The sequence below is a fragment of the Nomascus leucogenys genome, chromosome 5 (genome assembly GCF_006542625.1).
Source record: "Nomascus leucogenys isolate Asia chromosome 5, Asia_NLE_v1, whole genome shotgun sequence".
Taxonomy (NCBI): Eukaryota; Metazoa; Chordata; class Mammalia; order Primates; family Hylobatidae; genus Nomascus; species Nomascus leucogenys.
Window position 1 is genome coordinate 39,317,652 of NC_044385.1, and position 18,528 is coordinate 39,336,179.

Sequence of the window (18,528 nt, forward strand, 5' to 3'; positions counted from 1 at the left end):
TGATGTTTCTTTTCAAATATGAGAAGGGAGGGGTTGTAAAAGCCTCTAAAGTTAATCTCCTTTTCGGATTTTGTTTAGAAAAGCAAATATCCAGATGCTAATTGATACACCTGCTGCAAAAGTGAAAAGCATGCTAAAGATTCAGCCTCCCTGCTACCCCCATCCCAAACTCCTACATCTTTCAGTTGTTAATATCTTTTGAAAAGTTGTAAAAAACAGATTAACTATCACAACTAGATTATATGGGATGTTAAACCTATAAAATATTTTACTTTCTTAGGAAGCAAGGGTGGCAAGGGAAACAATTTAACCTTTTTGGCACCTGCTATGTGTCTCACTGTTTACATCCTCATGACAACCCCTGTAGTCAGGCAGATAGTATTCCCATTTCACAGATGAGGAACCAAGGGTCAGAAAGCAACTTGCCCAAGGTCCACAAATGTTATATGGCAGAGACCAGTCTCCATGCTTTTTCTACCACTTAGGGAAAAACTCACAGAGGTCCATGAAGAATTACAGAAGAAACAAGAACTCATTGAAGATCTTCAGCCAGATATAAATCAAAATGGTAGGTATCTGTGAAAACTTGGATCAGACAACAGGACATCTAAGGACTTACCCTTTTTTATTGAAGGATGCAAGGTCTATGTGTAAGTTTTTGCACAATGTGTATATACATATATTGTAAATAAGGACTATGATAATTTTTAGTGCTGAAGTCATTAATAAATGATATATTAAAGCAAAAAATCTAATAAAATGAATTGATGGCTATATGGGAGTATCAAACATTAAAAAATAAGATTAATCTGTGGAAATGTGGGTAAAAATGATTTCAAATCAGATTGATATGAACTTTAAAACATTGTGTAGAAATGCTTTACTTTTCTTGTGGTTGTGCTTACTGTAAGGGATATTTGCTATTTATACTTGATAGAAAGGAGAAAAAGAGCTAAATAAAGCAGATTGTAGATATTTTTAAGGGTCAAATAATACATGATTGAGGATGTGTTGGTTGTATTTCAAAACTTTCAGATAAGAATTCACTACAAAGAATAAATAACAGGCTTTTCTTTTAAGCTCTCATATCAGTCTTTAGAAAATAAATATTATAAATATAATTTTATGTGAGGATGAGGTATTTTAATAGGTAGTAAATATTAATAACTGATTGTGTTTCATTTTATTTTTACTAATAGTGCAAAAGATCAATGAACTTGAAGCTGCTCTTCAGAAGAAAGATGAAGATATGAAAGCAATGGAAGAAAGATATAAAATGTACTTGGAGAAAGCCAGAAATGTGAGTCACTTATCTTTCAGAGCTCAAGACTTTGTGGACTGCGTTTTAGCAAGGCCCATTTCACCAGATTTTTCTGCCATTCTTGTATCTGTATCTAATCACTTCTCTCTTAACTGTATTGCCTTACCCGTCAGGTTTCCGTGGTATTTCCCCATCAGTTCTCATACTCTTAGTCTCACTCATCAGTGTCAGATAAAATAATCCATAGCTAATAGGGACTGTTTAGACAGACTTGTAGTGATGTCAGAGAGAGTGATGGCTATAATGTATGGAATCTTTAGTTCTTGGCAAAATAAGCCCAGAATTCTTATTTGCTAGAATCTTTGCAAATTTTCTAAGAATAAAATTTTTCTAGAAACAGCAAAATGAACATTTTATCTTTTGTAAAAATTTAGCTTTTTAAATGTATTTGAAATTGTTGTAGCATTTTTAGACAGTTAAACACTTTTCAAATGTTCATCACACTCAGAGTTTAACAAGGTAGAGGTTTACTTCATAGTCACATTGAGTCCAATCATAAATGGAGAAGGGGCACTTCTCCATGTAGTCATTCAGAGTCCTAAGCTGACAGAGGCTCTGCCTTCTTCAGCATAGGGATCCCAGGTTCACTTGACCTTGTCCAACTAGGTCAAGTGAAGAAAGACAGCCTAGATTGCATAGGAGATATGTAATGGACGAGGCCTGAAAACAGCATAAATCACTTTCACTCCCACTTTGGAGCGCAGGCATGTGACCACACTACATTTATGGAACAGACTTTGCAAAAGTAAAATAATGCCTACATAATACTTAGTTGTGTGGGATATAACATAGTTTACTTAAGCATTATCCTACTGTTGGAAATAATCTGTATTCATTTCCTTTTCCTTTTTTGCTCCTATAAATAAGACTAGTCAACATAATTATACAGAAAGCTTTCTCTTTATTTTGGTTTATTATCTTAACCTTATTTCCTAGAAATGGAAGTATTGGGTCATAGGATAAGACCGTAAGATGCTTGATATGTATTTCTAAATGACGTTTTAAGAGGACTATAACTAATTGAACAAAACCATGACAATGAATACCACATTTTTGCCACCATTGATTAATATCATTTAAAAGAGTTGCTTGCTTTCATAAATATGATTTTTTTTTCCCATTACCTTATTTGGGGCAAGAAGTTTAAATAATGGTTAAGATACTGGCTAAAGTAATAACATGTCCATTGTAGAAAATTCAGAAAATATACAAATCACAACCATTTATCACTTAGAGATAATAAACTATGATTTGCTCTTTGTAATTAAATTGATATAAATTATTCAATGTATTCTGCTTTTATGGTGTACATTCCATGAGGGCAGGCACCATGTCTCCCATAAATTGCTGAATCCTCATCTGCCAGTATCTACCACATAGTTGTCACTCAGTAAATGATTTTTGGATGAATGAAGGAACCACAATAATATTTTGGTATTTTACCATCCAGTCTTCTTTTTCCTCTATAAATATAGATGAAATTTTCCTAACTCATTAAATAATTTTAAATATTTTTAATAGTTTTATAACTACATCATGCAGATGTCCCTGTTTGAAATTTATGGTTTTTGCTTGAAATATATTCTTGACATTTCTGAATTGCTTTTCTAACAGAATGCTATCTCCGTAGTTTAGCTGAATCTACTACATTCTGGTCAAACATATCTTTTTACTCAATTTTTAGTAATAACATAAATGCAATTCAGCACCCTACCTTTTGCAAATAAAATCACCAGCATTTATCATATTGATCTTATATATTGAATTACATTGACTAGATAATAATAGTAAAAAAGATTATTGCTAAGAATTTCTTCTGTGTTTTATTCTTACTTTATAAAATCAATGTTTCCTTAGAGTTACTGAATTCATTTTTATTTTTAAAAAAATTCTCAAGTCAAATAAATACAGAAAGGGTTATTTCAAGACTTTAATGCATAAAGTTTGAGTATTGAAAAGGCTAAATAACTGTTTCTATGTACTGAGCCTTGGAGAAGGGAAATTTGTTTTTGGAATGGGGACATTCATATTTTTGTACTGAATTTTTGTACTGTTTCTTGTATATAGAATGAGTTATTTTTGTTATCCCAGTTAGGATTGTAAAACAAGCTACAGTTAGCTCTTGGATGACTTTGTGGATTATTTTCCACCTTACTTACACAGTTTTTGTAAGATATGTTCTATATGTTTTAATACTTTAAAATATAAAGCAAATATAATATTTTTTTCCTTAAACAGGTAATAAAAACTTTGGATCCCAAGTTAAATCCAGCATCAGCTGAAATAATGCTACTAAGAAAGCAGTTGGCAGAGAAAGAGAGAAGAATTGAGATTCTGGAGGTAAAACTTTTATATTTACTCATCTCTTAATTATTTTGTAGAATCCTGGTAATTAACTGCTGTCATATATTTGCCATTAATGATCAAGTTTTACAAGAAGTTAAAAATGTCATGTTTTAGCACCCAGTGTGTTTATTACAAAGCATCTCACTGGCCGCCCAATAGATGGTCTGTGTGTAGCTCATATACCCTGTTTATATGCAGCGCTGTAGTTGTAGCTCTTCTCGTCAATAACAGGCATTATATGGCTATCCCTGACTTTCTAATTAGAGACCTGCTGTAATGTTTCTTTTAAAATTATGCAAATATGATTTCATTTGGGGGATATAAACCGGACCTTTACCGTTTAAAAAAGATACTGTGTTGACTCAGTCAACCACATTTTTCTTGTCTTCAGCCATTTCTCACCTGAATCTAAACAAACTTATTAATAGTGGAATTTCTGGGAGAAGGAAGTACTCACAGAATCCCAGTGAACTCCTGAACTAAAGTGGAATTCTTAGTTACTAATCATGCAAAATTATATTAGTAATGGCATGCTCTCATTAATTAGCTGAGTCTTTAAATTTTACAGATATTTTTGTGTTAGTGGTTATGTTATTTTTATGAGCCTTAGGTAAGTATGTCACTATGGAATTCTGTATTCTTAGATTTATAATTGAGCACCTTCTGGTTTCCTTTGCAAAGTGTTTTACAAAACTACTGTATTTAATACTATAGTGAGATTTGATGCTATTCTTGAAGTAAATATATACTTCTTTTTAATAACGTATGCATAATTGCAGAGCCATATTGAATTCTACATACTGGCCTTGAAATTCTCATAAATGGTACTCAGTTTCTTTTTTTTTTTTTTCTTTTGATATGGAGTCTTGCTCTGTCGCCCAGGCTGGGGTGCAGTGGCATATTCTCCACTCGCTGCAACCTCCACCTCCCAGGTTCAAGCAATTCTCTTGCCTCAGCCTCCCTAGTAGCTGGGATTACAGGTGCATGCCACCACACCCAGCTAATTTTTGTATTTTTAGTAGAGATAGGGTTTTGCTACGTTGGCCAGGCTGGTCTGGAACTCCTGACCTCAAGTGATCCACTCTCCTCAGCCTCCCAAAGTGCTGGGATTACAGACGTGAGCCACCGCACCCAGCTGTATTCAGTTTCTTTTTAAATCATCTAGGAATGTTATATTTCAAAGAAATGCACTCTATTTATGTACCTTTTTCTTGGTATTTGAGCCAGTAGGTATGAACTGTGGTGGAAATATTTTTATTTAAATACTTAAAGACTTTAACACCCCCTCCTCCCTATATCCATAGTACAACACCATTCTTCCTACATCCATAGTATAACACCAACCCAATATGCCCTTGTTATCAATGGTTGTCCACGCTATGTTGTGTGTAATGAAAAGCACTGGGTAGGGAGATCTGTCTGAAGAAGTGCTATTAATTCTTCATATTCTAAGTCAAATATCTCTTTATTAAACTTTCCCTGTATTCCTTAGGGGAAGTTTAATACTGTCTCACTCTCCACACTGAGTCCATGTACTTCGAACTCATGAAATTATTCCACAACAGCATTGGTTTTCTTTTTGGTACATGTGGATGTGTCTTGAGGGCAAAGACTATCTTTTATCTCTGTACCCCTGACATAAAATATTACATAAATCAGAGGCCAGGGTTGCAGCATTATTAGTAACTTCTTGTCTTGAAATTGTTACTTCTCCTCTCTGGCTCGCCATCTTCTCATCTATAAAATGGTGAGACTGGGATTGGATAATCGCTGACATCTAAGTTGCTCTGTTTACATCCCAGTGAAAGTCAGTGAAAATATACACCATTGTTGATGTTTGAAATGTACATCCCCAACAGATATGATGACAAAATAGTCCCTGTAACTATAAGACTCTGAGGAGAAGCTTAGGTTAAGTCACAGCACATGGGCATTTAATTTATGTGTATTCATGTAGACACACATTGCAAAAACTAAAAAGGAGAAATGTAATGTAAATAGCAGAGACTGTTCTATCTGCCATCCCTCTTGGGAATTCTGTGCCCGGAGTGAGTGTGAGTCTGAAGAAGAGCATCACCTCTCTTTTGGGGTTGGTTCATGTATACTTTTTGTATCATGAACATCCCATGTATCAAGATAATAGTATTTATATAAACCAAACTATATCTGGTACACAAGAAAAGTATGTCAGTCTCTGTGATGGCACATAAATATGGCTATGGAATCTAGTACACAGGCCACCAACAATTAAGGGAGAAAAATTTGTATTAAACTTTATAGGCAACTTAAAAAGATTTTTCCAGGTATTTTTGACTATGTCCTCCTTCTCCTTAATTTTGACTCCTCCACAGGTGCAGCTCTGTTTTGTTTACCTAAGCCGCTTGTTACTTTTTTCTCTAGATATGGGGGGCAGTAGCCTTAAAATCACTAGTTGTGTATATGTGTGTTTAAATCCCTCTCTTCTACCTGTAAATTTCTTAAAATAAAGGTTTATTAGTCACAAACCTTATTCTTTCCTAAAGGTGTTGGGCATGCATTTGTGCTTGATTCAGTTTACATTTGACTACATTGTGTGCCTCACAAGTGCAATCTTTAGATTCTCTCAATAATGAACATAGTGAAGAAATTATTCTATCTTTAGTAATTTGGGGTAATTTCTGGGATTTTAATTGTTCTCATATCTTTTTTCCAGAGTGAATGCAAAGTAGCAAAATTCCGTGATTATGAAGAAAAACTCATTGTTTCTGCCTGGTATAATAAGGTGAGCCGAAGTTCAGCAAATGGTTGGATGAGAACAGTGTTTAAGCAAACTTTTTTTGACCAAGTACAACATAAGAAAATTTATTTTATTTTATACCATAAACCAAGACATAGCATGTTTATGTATATGACTGAAACAAAAGTTACCCTGTGTATTGCACTCAGATATTTTGTCATATTCTCCTTTAATGTTGATCCTAATCCACTAACTTGACATTGTGACTCATCAGCCTTTAGCTGATACATATGAAGCACAGGTGTAATAATTCATAAACCTTTTTAAAATTGCCTTATTTGAGCTGAAACATTCAATTTTTGCCCATAAAAGGTTTCTGAAGAAATATGGAGATCTGTGTAATGCAAAATTAAATGCTTCTAGTTACTCAGTATTTATTTTAACATCCTCTAAAGCCTCAGTGTGTCCTTTACTGTATTTATTACTTTGTTTTTTTTATCCAGGGGTTACTCTTCATAATTGTCTCTTTGTCCTACCAAGGAGAAAATAGCATAGTTTGAAATGTGTTTTATTTTGTCATTGGTAGTATCAGTAGGATATTTTCAAGAGTAGCATTTCACGATGTATATGGTTCTTTTGCATTATTCTAGTCAGCCAGAATAGGCTATTATCTACTTTTATCCCTTCTTATTTATACAAAGGCATATCACTTTATAAACTTCCCATGTGTGAATGCTGTGCTCCACCAGAAAGCACTAGTTATTCTTCCTGAAACATGGCTAATGCTTTCATGACACCATGCTTTTCATCTGAGCTCTTTCCTTTCTTCTGTTAGGTAAAATATGGCTTAAAGGGCCCTGAAGGAAATTAGGTGTGAGGTATTCTTAGAACTTTCTCTCATGAGTCAGTCATCCTAGTTGAGATCAGTGACTGTGTATTATTTATTTGTTCTTCCTTGACCTCTTGATACATAAATCAGTGAAGATATTGTAGCCAAGTAGTCCATGGTTGATTCATTTTTTTCAACCTATATTTGTTGAGCATCTAATAGCCATGTACTGTACTATTACTAGTGATGCTAAGTTCAGTAAAATTGTGTTATGTGGTCTAGTGGGAGAGTAATGACTTCCCTTATAAGAAACTCAACAGCCAAAATATGGTAATTTATCAGGTATCAATATTGAGATAGACTATAGTAAATTTAAACTATACTGGTGGTTCTCAAACATTAACATGCCTCAGAAGACTTGTTAAAACACAAATTGCTAGACGCACTGGCAGAACTTCTGTTTCGGTAGGTCTGGGTAAGGCTCCTAAATTTGTATTTTTAACAAATTCCCAGGGATGCTAATCTCGTTAATCCAGGGATCACCCTTCAAGAACCTTTGACCTAAGCCATTCTATTGTGACATGCCTGCTCATAGGTGGTAGAGTGATGGCCCAAACACAAAAATTTGTTATAATTAAGTCTAATTCCAGGCCATTATTTTAAGTTACTGTTTTAAATAATTTTAAATTTAGTGGATTAAATAGACTGGATTTTGTGCCTTCTTACTAGCATTACCATTTCATAGATTAATCAGCTTCTGAACCCTTATTTTCTATAAAAATGAGGAAAGCCTTAGTTTTATAGGTTGGTTTTAAGGATTAAGTGTCTTTATCTGAGAAGCACCTGGCAAACTCTGTTTAGTCATGTTAAATAAAAAATACATGTATTTTTTTTCAGAGTCTAGCATTCCAGAAACTGGGGATGGAATCTAGACTTGTGAGCGGCGGTGGTGCCTGCAATGACACTGGTGCATGCACTCCTGCGCGGTCTTTCTTAGCACAGCAACGGCACATCACCAACACCAGAAGAAATCTCTCTGTTAAAATCCCTGCTACAACATCTGATTAAACTGCAAAAAAAAAAAAAAAAAAAAACCACATAAAATAGAAGTGTCCTTAAAATATTTTGTACCTTTCAACTAACGACTAGATTGAAAAAGAAGTTTATGATGCGGGATATCAGGTATTTTAAAATCAACATGCATCAAATTAATTTTGCCAGTTGACTTCTAAAACAAAGTATGGAATTAGCCATCTCTCTGAGGGAGCACATTTGAATAATTGGAGATGCAATTATACACACATTTCAAACAAACATTTGTCTTTTGAGAGTATTATAATTTCAAATTGGCCTTGTATATTTTAGTTAAATGTTTTCAGTTGTACTAGTAACTTAATTTTCAATAGCTATTCAGTAATACTTAATCTTAAAACATTATCTGGATTTGTTTAATCTTTTTTTGTTTTTTGTTGATTTATATAAAAACAGTCTTGAGGCAGGCACATGCAGAACTATGCAAGGGTGATTTCTTTGACTTAATATATATAAGGCTTTACTTCTGTCTCCTAATTCTTCCATTAAATGTGTACCTCTACCTTGTCATGTCATGGAAGATACAACATTTGGAAGATTTGACAATTGGAATGACTTTGGAATAATAAAATTGATTAATTGGAAATTTTACATATTCTGAAAATCTAATCTCATAGTTCTAATTTGTACCTATGGCAAATAAGGGCTTCTGGATATCATGTTTAAAATGTTAAGCATAAGAAATAAACTGACATTTGTAACAGGTGACTTTCTGATGGAAAGTAAGCTATATATATATATATATATATATATACTTTTTGTGAAATGTCTATATACTTTTTAAGGTAATTAATGAAGATTTCAGTTATTGCTTTTAAGCATAAAATTATATTTAGCTTCTGCTGAAAAACTGTATCATATAATAATTTTGCTTCATTGAAAAGGGATGTTGCAGTGATGAAACAAGTTGGGATCAGTTTGATTTTGTTTACTTATTAAGGAGTTTATCTTGGGCGCAGTTTGTGGTATTCAGTTCTTTTCTGCCCAAAGCTCTTATTTTCAAAGATGTTACTTTTGAACTTTTGGGGTCATTTTTAAAAGTTAGCACTTTTGAATTTTAGTTGTGTTAAATATGTGCTGTCCTATATCATAGCCATGAGCCATATATGACAATTTAAATTTAATTAATTATAAACTCAGTTTCTTGGTTGCAGCAGCCACATTTCAGATGCTCAATAGCCACATGTGGCTAGTGGGTACCATATTGGACAGGGCAGCTATAGAATATTTCCATCATTGCAGAAAGTTCTATTGGATAGCACCATAATAAATCTTTTTATAGTAACTTGGAAATACTATTTGATATTAGATGTTAGACCACAAAAAGAAGAAAAATGTTAGGACTATTTCAGATACAAAAAGGAACTGAATTGTGACATAATTAGCATCTTACATTCCATACAGTTGAATACCTTATGCTGTGACAACCATAGTTAATCATTTCAGTGCTGTTCAACATACATACCTATCAGCAGTGTGTCTAGACCTGGGGTCAGCAAACTTTCTGTGAATGGACAAAGAGTAAATATTTTAGTAAATGTCTTAGGCTTTGTGGGCTACATGATCTTTGTTGCGAGTACTCAACTCTGCCGTTATAGAATTAAAGCAGCCATACGCAATATATAAACAAAATGGGCATAGTTGTGTTTCAGTAAAACTTTATTTACAAAGACAGGTGGTAGGCCAGATTTGGCTTGCATGCTGTAGAGCTGTGGTCTAAATTTTATTCATAGACTTTCTTTGCAAATACAGTGTGAGTATTGTTCCATTTACAGTATTATTATTTTTTAGATATCTGGTTTTTAGATTCTTGCCTGGTAACTTTTTACTGAAAATACAAGAATTTCATACTGCATTTGCATCTCTGAGATTAGGGAGCACCTGTCAGGATATTTTGTTCTATCAGGGTTACTTCTGTTGACTACCTCTTAGATTTTGATACAGTTATATTGTTGAATTTCATTTTCATATATTCTTGTAGTGTCTGCTTGCCTGTGACTTCTGGTAAAATAAGCCTTTGAAAATATTTTAGCATGGTATTTAACATTTTCTAAATATTATGACATTTTGACATATTTTAGTCAGTGAAGACATCTGCCCCTTTGGTGTTTCTACTTGCTTATGATTGAGATTTTACAAGCCCTTCAAGCTCCGTTTTAAAGGAATTTATTGTAAAACATTAACTTTAATAAATTAGTGTTTTCACAGATCAGATCATTATACTTGGAATTTCTAAATCATGCAATTTCTGAATAAGGACATAAGGCTAGATTCATTTTTCTTAATAGAGAAAAAGGAAATTTCTGATTTATCACTTTTCTAGTTGGTAAGTAGAATTCAAAACGTTTGATATGTAAGTATTTATATAAGACTAATGTAATTCAAAGTTCTGTATTATTGTGATTAATCATGCAGAAATTCAGGAACTGATCAGAAGTGAGATTCTTTTCCACATCTGGTTAATGTAGTGAGTTGACACCCTGTGGGTGGTAAAGCATTATAAACATTTCATCTGGAACCATGATTTGTACACATCTGTGTTGTAAGGGAGGCTTGAGTACATACACCAATAAAGAGATATTCAGCATTTGTCTATTTAATAAGGAATTAAATGTCTTAGTGATTATAAAGTAAAACCACAGACCAATTTGGAAATGATCTTGAATGTTAAGCACTTGCTCTAAGATTAAAATTCCTTTTCTTTTTAAGGTTAAGGGTGTGTACATATGGCAGTGATGTCTATGTTGAGATTAACTTATGTATTGAGAAAAATTTGAAGTTTATTTTTTCAATGAATAAGGCTGTCAAATGATTTAGTATAGATTAATGATGTCTTTTTTAGAAATATTAAAGTGAGTATTCCTCATTATGTCATCATTTCTGATAATTAGAGTGCTAATTTGAATGTTAGATAATGTTTCCACATCTATACCTATTTCTTTCTAGGGGCACACCTGACCCTGGGGCTTGGGGGTGGCTTTTAGGCCACAGTAGTGTCTGCGTTAGGTTTTCTAAATGTGTTTTTCATGAGAAATATTCCTATGTAAAAACGTGTGTATATGAATATATGCATACATTCTTATTGTGCACCTGTACATTGTAAAGAAGTAGTTTGGAAATTTGTAAAACACAAACCATAAAAGAAAATAGTGTGGAGTTATTAAATGATGTAGCACAAATGTAATGTTTAGTTTATAAAAGGTCCTTTCTATTTTCTATGGCAAAGACTTTGACACTTGAAAAATAGAACCAATATTTGATTTATTTTTGTAAGTATTTAGGATATTATTTTAAATAAATGATTGTCCATTATCAATATAATAGTGAAATGATTTAAGTAAATAAACTTTATGCTTCTGTGTCTGTTGATTTTGATGGGTTTTTAGTGGGCATAAATGCATGTTTATTTGCTGCATTAAATAGAGGACTGAAAATATTTAGGTTTGTAAAGAAAAAGTAATTGCATTCTTCTAATTTTGTTTTTCCTTTTAATTTTTTGGGGAATGAAAAGATATATTAAATGATTTGGGAATATGTCTTTTTATGTCTCCATTTTCACCTCTGGAACCTAGATATCTTGCATTAACACAGAATCAAAACATTTCTGGGGCCGGGCATGGTGGCTATGCCTGTAATTCCAGCACTTTGGGAGGCCGAGGCAGGCAGGTCACTTGAGGTCAGGAGTTCGAGACCAGCCTGGCCAACATGGCAAAACCCTGTCTCTACTAAAAATACAAAAACTAGCCAGGTGCAGTGGCAGGCACCTGTAGTCCCAGCTAATTGGGAGGCTGAGGCACGAGAATCGCCTGAACCTGGGAGGAAGAAGTTGCAGTGAGCTGTGATCGTGCCACTGCACTCCAGCCTGGGTGATAGAGTAAGACTCTGTCTCAAAAAAGAAACAAGACATTCCTGGGTAATATAATTTTAGAGACTGCTATTTATCCCTGAATATCCATTCTACCCCTCTTACTTTAGTGATGGAATCCCATATTTTAGCTTGTTATATTATTATCCAGGAAAAAAAGAGAAAACCAAAACTGTGCTTCCCAGACTAGGTGGGATACAGCTTTGTTCTAGATATCTAGCTTGAATGTACACAATTCACATTCGTCTGAAGTTCCAGGGGATATGGAATTTTCAAGCTTCTCTCACTGTCTTTGGCTTTTGACAGCTTGACTATCAGAAGATGATCAGTTGTGGATCTAGGTGTGGACTTCTTCAAATTTATTCTATTTGCAGTTTATTGAGTTTGTATCTGCAGACTAATGCTTTTCATTAAACTTGGGAAATTTTTGGCTATTTCTTGAAACATACTTTCTTCCTCTTTCTATCCTTTTCTCTGGTACTCTCATTATGCACCTGTTTATACTTGGTGTCTCACATATCTCCAAGGCTCTGCCCATTTTTCTTCATTCTCTTTTGATTCTGTTCCTCAGAATAGATCTCATTGATTTATCTTCAAGTGTATTGATTCTTCCTCTGCCAGCTCAAATGTGCTGCTGAGTTCCTCTAGTGAATTTTTTGTTTCAGTTATTGTACTTTTCAAATCTAGAATTCTAGTTAGTTGCTGTTTTTTATTTCTAACTCCTTATTGTGATATTCTGTTCAGTGGAAAATCATTTTCATATTTAACTTAATTCTTTATCCAATAATTAATTCTTTAGGCTCATAGAACATACTTAAAGCTTTTGTCTAGTAAATCCAATGCCTGGGCTTCTTCAGGGACTGTTTCCAGTAACTTCTTTTTATCCTGTCTATGAGCCATTGTTTTCTGTTTCTTCACATGATTCATAATTTTTTATTGGAAATTTGGCATTATAAATAATATGTGGAAACTCTGGAAATCAGACCCCGCCCCACGGTTTATTATTGTTACTGTTGTTGCCTTTTGTTTAGAGACTTGAACTAATTCTGTAAAAATTCCATTCTTCATCATGTGCAGCCACTGAATTCTGTGCTTTTTAAGCAAAGTGTTCAGCTAATTTTGGACAGCGATTTCCTTAAATGTTTTGAAATAAGTCTCTCAGCCTTTCCCAAAGAGCTCTACATGTGTTTTGGGTTATACCTTTAACACTCCAGCAGGTAGTTTACAGTTCTATCATAACCTTAGTTTCTTGCTTACACAGACCCTCACAGCCAGAGATGAGAGATTAGAGTCTTTCCAGGTCTTTGCCTGGGCATGCATGTAGCCCTCACATGTGCATGGCCTTCTAGATTTCTAGGCATATGTTAGAGTGTTAAAAGCCCTGGTGGGCATCTCTATTCCCAGTTTATCCTTTTAATCCTCTCAACTCCAACTTGTATTGCTACCTTGGATTACTGTAATGTTGCACAATTGTCACTTTTTTTTTTTTTTTTTTTTTAACAAATGTCCCGTAGTGTGGTTTGCACAGAATCAGTGTTTAGTAAGGTAAAATAAAGACAAGTTCTGAGAATGGGGCTTTTCAAGGAACTGCCAGAGAGGTCATATAATGACAGCTTTCTGGGAATGGGGCCTTTGGGGTGCTCTAAACCCATTCTGCTCCCTCCAGTGGCTGCTTGATCACTGGTGTTCACAGCTACCGTAATTGTGAGACTGTTGCTTTTAAGGATACTTGAGAGCTGGGGAGAGGAGAACAGGCATAGGGCAAGTTAAAACAGAGCTCCCTGTTTTTACTGAGAGCAGCTCTTCTTTCTTTAAACAAATGCTCAGGTTGTTGTGAGACTTTGTTTAATTTTCAGCATTCTGGAAATGTTGATTTTGATTATTTTTGCTCATGTTCTCAGTGCTTTTATGGAATGGATTTTCGGAGCTTCTTAAATTACCATTTCAGAAGATCTGTCCACAAGTCAGATTTTTGAAAGTAGGAGTGACCTTAGTAACCAGTATTTAAAGCCCACCTTTTCCAGAATGTGAAATTAAGAAATATAGAGGTACACAGCTTGCTGCATAGCTACAGAAAATTTATGGCACACTGCAGCATTGATGTCGCTTGGTTGCTTGCTCTCCCCTACCCCTCACCCCCACTATATGTCCAACAAACATTTCCTGAGCATCTGCTATGCATGAAACAGGTACTGAATGTGTGTGAACAAGACACAGTCACCTCTGAAAAGCTCATTTTAATTGGGAAATTATATGGAAATAGGAAATAAAACCTTTTAAATTAAATTCTCAGGGAATGGAGGAAGGAGCAACTAACCAAGAGTCAATAAAAATGTCATTGGAGAGCTAACGTTTAGGCTGGGCTTTACAGGATGAATAGCATTCTGCCAGGTATAATTAAACATTTCTTGCAGAAAAACTAGCTTCTATAAAGACATGAAGATGATGAAGGATCTGGCCTATTTAGGGAAGTAATAGTTCAGTACTTTGGCAGGAGAAGTACTAAGAGACGTAATTCAAAAGGTGAATAGATTTCAGATCACAAAAATTACCATATGTCCACCTAACGAGCATGCTCTTACATATGGCTATGCAGGCCCTACATCAGGGGTGTCCAATCTTTTGACTTCCCCAGGCCATGTTGGAAGAAGAAAAATTGTCTTTGGCCACGCATAAAATACACTAACACTAACAACGATAGCTGATGAGCTAAAAAAAAAAAAAAAAAAAGAAAAAGAAAAATCTCATGTTTCAAGAAAGTTGTCGAATTTGTGATGGGCCGCATTCAAAGCCATCCTGGGCCACTTGTTCACAAACTTACTCTACATGGTCCAACTCCAGAGGGCACCATTCACCTAGACTACAAGTGAATGGCAGCCTGGGGTTTTACAACATAGCAGCCATACTGAAGAATCTGTAATTTATCCTGTAGTCAGCAGGGAGAATATCTTGTTTTGTGGACAGAGTGAGGAAAAGATCAAATTGCCTGGGGAAAAAAAAGGTCTAGAAATAAGTTCTCCAAATTGTATAACAGCATAACTGGATGCCTCTCTGAAATAACCATACAGCATTACTACTGTAACTGATTATCATGTTACTTTGATCTCATGTTTTCACAAGAAATACAATGCAGGCGTATCTGACAGCATAGGGTTAGTTATGCTGCAGTAGTAATTCTGAAATTTTAGTTTATAACAAAATAGTTTTATTTCTCACATCATATGTTCATCTTGAATAAGCTGTGACTCTGCTTTGTGTCTTTGTCACACTGGACATAGGGTGACAGACCCTTATCTAGAACACTGGTGGTCTCATGGCAGAGAAGAAACATGTTGCACTACTAGCCAGCTTTCAAGCACTTAGAAGTGGCTCGTGGAACTTTTGCTCTTATTCTATTGATCAAAGCCAATCACACGGCCACTCCTGAATTCATGTAGGTGGTTATACATAATCATCCCAAAGGGAGGAGCACCACAAGGAGAGGCACCCCAGAGGGGGACAGTGGACTTTGACCAGTCATATACTCCACCTCAGCAGGTGTTATTCTATTTTTCAGATTAGGAAATGATTTCAGGAAAGTAAAGTAACCTGTTTAATTCACAAGCAAAAGGTAATAAATGGTAAAAACCAGGAATGGAATTCAGGCCAGCTTAGCTACAAAGATCCGACCTCCAGTTCATCTGATTCCCAGTGCTACCCCGCTGAGTCTTTTAATGTTGTTTTGTGTGCATCAGAGCCCTGTGATGTCTTTGGACTTCAGATGTATTTTGACAAAGAGAAGCCTCTGTTCTGACCCTAATTGTTATAACCAGCATCATCAATGACAGAGCCAGTCTCTGAAAGTGACCCTTTGCATTTGACCCCTTCTTCTTGTTTAGCTTAATCCCTTGTCTGTTTCAAAAGAAGAAAAGGTTCTTAGCTTTCCAGAGCAGAACAAATAGTTCGTGGTGAATACACAAAAACTGTGTGACCCAGAAAGTACAAAATCTTCATCCAGGGCATCAGCCTGTTGTTGAGAAACAAGCATTGGGAAATGGGCTAGGTGGCACCACTCCAGAAAGCCAGCTGGGACTGAAAGAGTGAGGTAAGACAGGAGCCTGTGCTCCTCCACTGCATTCCTGAAGGATTATAATAGAAGTTAGCATGAGGGCTGTGAAATAAGGTCATGGGGTGAGATGACAAGGACAGAGGGGTAGTGGCGGAGATCTGACTTCTGGTGATAGGTCCCACCTAGCACCAACCCACAATGAATCCACTGATTTTGTTCATTGATTCACTATTAAACACTACCATGTTGCAGGCACTGTTCTTAATACTGTGGACTCAGAATTGAACAAGACAGATACTGCTCTTGCCCTCAGGGAGTGTAGTGTATTAGTTAACTACCGCTGTGTGAAAATGCACCTCAAACCTGAGTGGCTTAAAACAGTAACCATTTATTTAACTCACAAATCTCAGGTTGGAAATTTAGGCTGGCTCAGGCAGTTCTTGTCTGGGCTCACTCATGCAAGTGCATTCAACTTCCAGATTTGCTTGGATCCAACTCATCTCAGGTCCTTATGCACAGCTCTGGAGGCTGGCCAGCTATCAGCTAGGGCAATGTGATGGCAATGATGAAGCCACATCTTTCTTATCCTGCAGCAGAGTAAAGTGGACTTGTTTAAATGGTGGCAGGAGAGTCCTAGAAGAGCATGCAGAAGCACACACAGTCTCTTCAGCCCTGGGGTCAGCCAGGAAAGTCATTTCACCACCAGGCCAGCCCCAAGCAAAGGAGACTGTAAGTAGATGCTGGCTCGTGAGGAGAGAAGTTGTAAAGTCACATTTCAAGGGGTGTAGACACAAGGAAGGGAGTTATTGTAGCCTCTTTTTACAGATAAATATAACTCTCAGCCAGACTTAAGTTCCATGAAAAATACAACAGAGTGGAGAGACTTCTGTTTCATGCTGTGACAGTAACTGGACTGGACTAGCCCTTCTACCACAAGAAAGACCAGAGAATTGGACAAGGTAAATAAACTTCTCCAGATATTGGAAAGCTGAAAATGCAGGACTGCTTCCCAACAGAGACGACCAAATGAAGTGAGCTCTACAAAATCTGGCTTCCTCCCTGGAGGGATTTACTAGACTCCACTCCAAGAAGCAGGGAAACAATCAGAACACCGTAGTCTTGGTAAGATGAGAAAATAGATTGGAGCTTAGGGTGACTGACATGGCTAGAATTTGTAGAATAGAGAATGGTGGAAGCAACAGCAAGAAAGAGCTCCAGAAATCTTGAAAGAGATCAGCTGAATACCAACCTCTGCGTGTGTAGAGCAAGATTCCATGAGGTTGGACAAAGGACATCTACTAGAGAGAAAACACCTACCAGAGAGCTATAAGCTTAATGATTGCCATAGCTTTTTAAAAATTATTTTGTATTATTTTACTTTAAGGTCTGGGATACTTGTGCAGAACATGCAGGTTTGTTACATAGGTACACATGTGCCATGGTGGTTTGCTGCACCTATCAACCAGTCATCTAGGTTTTAAGCCCTGCATGCATTAGGTATTTGTCCTAATGTTCTCCCTCCCCTTGCCCTGCAAGCCCCGACAAGCCTCAGTGTGTGATGTTCCTCTCCCTGTGTCCATGTGTTCTCATTGTTCAACTCCCACTTATGAGCGAGAACATGCAGTGTTTGGTTTTCTGTTCCTGTGTTAGTTTGCTGAAAATGATGGTTTCCAGCTTCATCCATGTCCCTGCAAAGGACATGAACTCATTCTATTTTATGGCTGCATAGTATTCCATGGTGTACATGTGCCACATTTTCTTTATCAAGTCTATCATTGATGGGCATTTGGGTTGGTTCCAAGTCCTTGCTATTGTAAATAGTGCTGCAGTAAACACTCATGTGCGTGTGTCTTTATAGTAGAATGATTTATAATCCTTTGGGTATTTACCTAGGAATGGGATTGCTGGGTCAAATGGTATTTCTGGCTCTAGATCCTTGAGGAATCTCCATGCTGTCTTCCACAATGGTGGAATTTACATTCCCACCAACAGTGTAAAAGTGTTCCTATTTCTCCACATCCTCACCAGCATCTGTTGTTTCCTGACTTTTTAATGATTGTCATTCTAACTGGTGTGAGATAGTATCTCATTGTGGTTTTGATTTGCATTCCCCTAATGATCAGAGATGATGAGCGTTTTTTCATATGTTTGTTGGCCACATAAATGTCTTCTTTTGAGAAGTGTCTGTTCATATTCTTTGCCCACTTTTTGATGGTTTTTTTTTTTTTTACACGTTGTACAAAAATTAACTCAAGATGGATTAAAGACTTAAATGTAAAACCTGAAACCATAAAAACCCTAGAAGAAAACC

General features: G+C 35.8%; 1 protein-coding gene across 2 annotated transcripts in view; it reads left to right on the forward strand.

The window, feature by feature from the left end:
* HOOK1 (hook microtubule tethering protein 1) overlaps positions 1–11,665 on the forward strand; it is a 62,041-nt gene extending 50,376 nt beyond the window's left edge. The window contains exons 18-22 of one of the 2 annotated variants that reach the window (XM_030812919.1): positions 486–568; positions 1,200–1,300; positions 3,560–3,661; positions 6,360–6,428; positions 8,110–11,665. In XM_030812919.1, coding sequence (XP_030668779.1) covers positions 486–568; positions 1,200–1,300; positions 3,560–3,661; positions 6,360–6,428; positions 8,110–8,280 — 526 coding nt within the window. In that variant the 3' untranslated portion in view covers positions 8,281–11,665. The remainder of the gene's footprint in view (positions 1–485; positions 569–1,199; positions 1,301–3,559; positions 3,662–6,359; positions 6,429–8,109) is intronic. The other variant, XM_030812920.1, reaches the window with a different exon arrangement.
* The last annotated feature ends 6,863 nt before the right edge of the window (positions 11,666–18,528 follow it).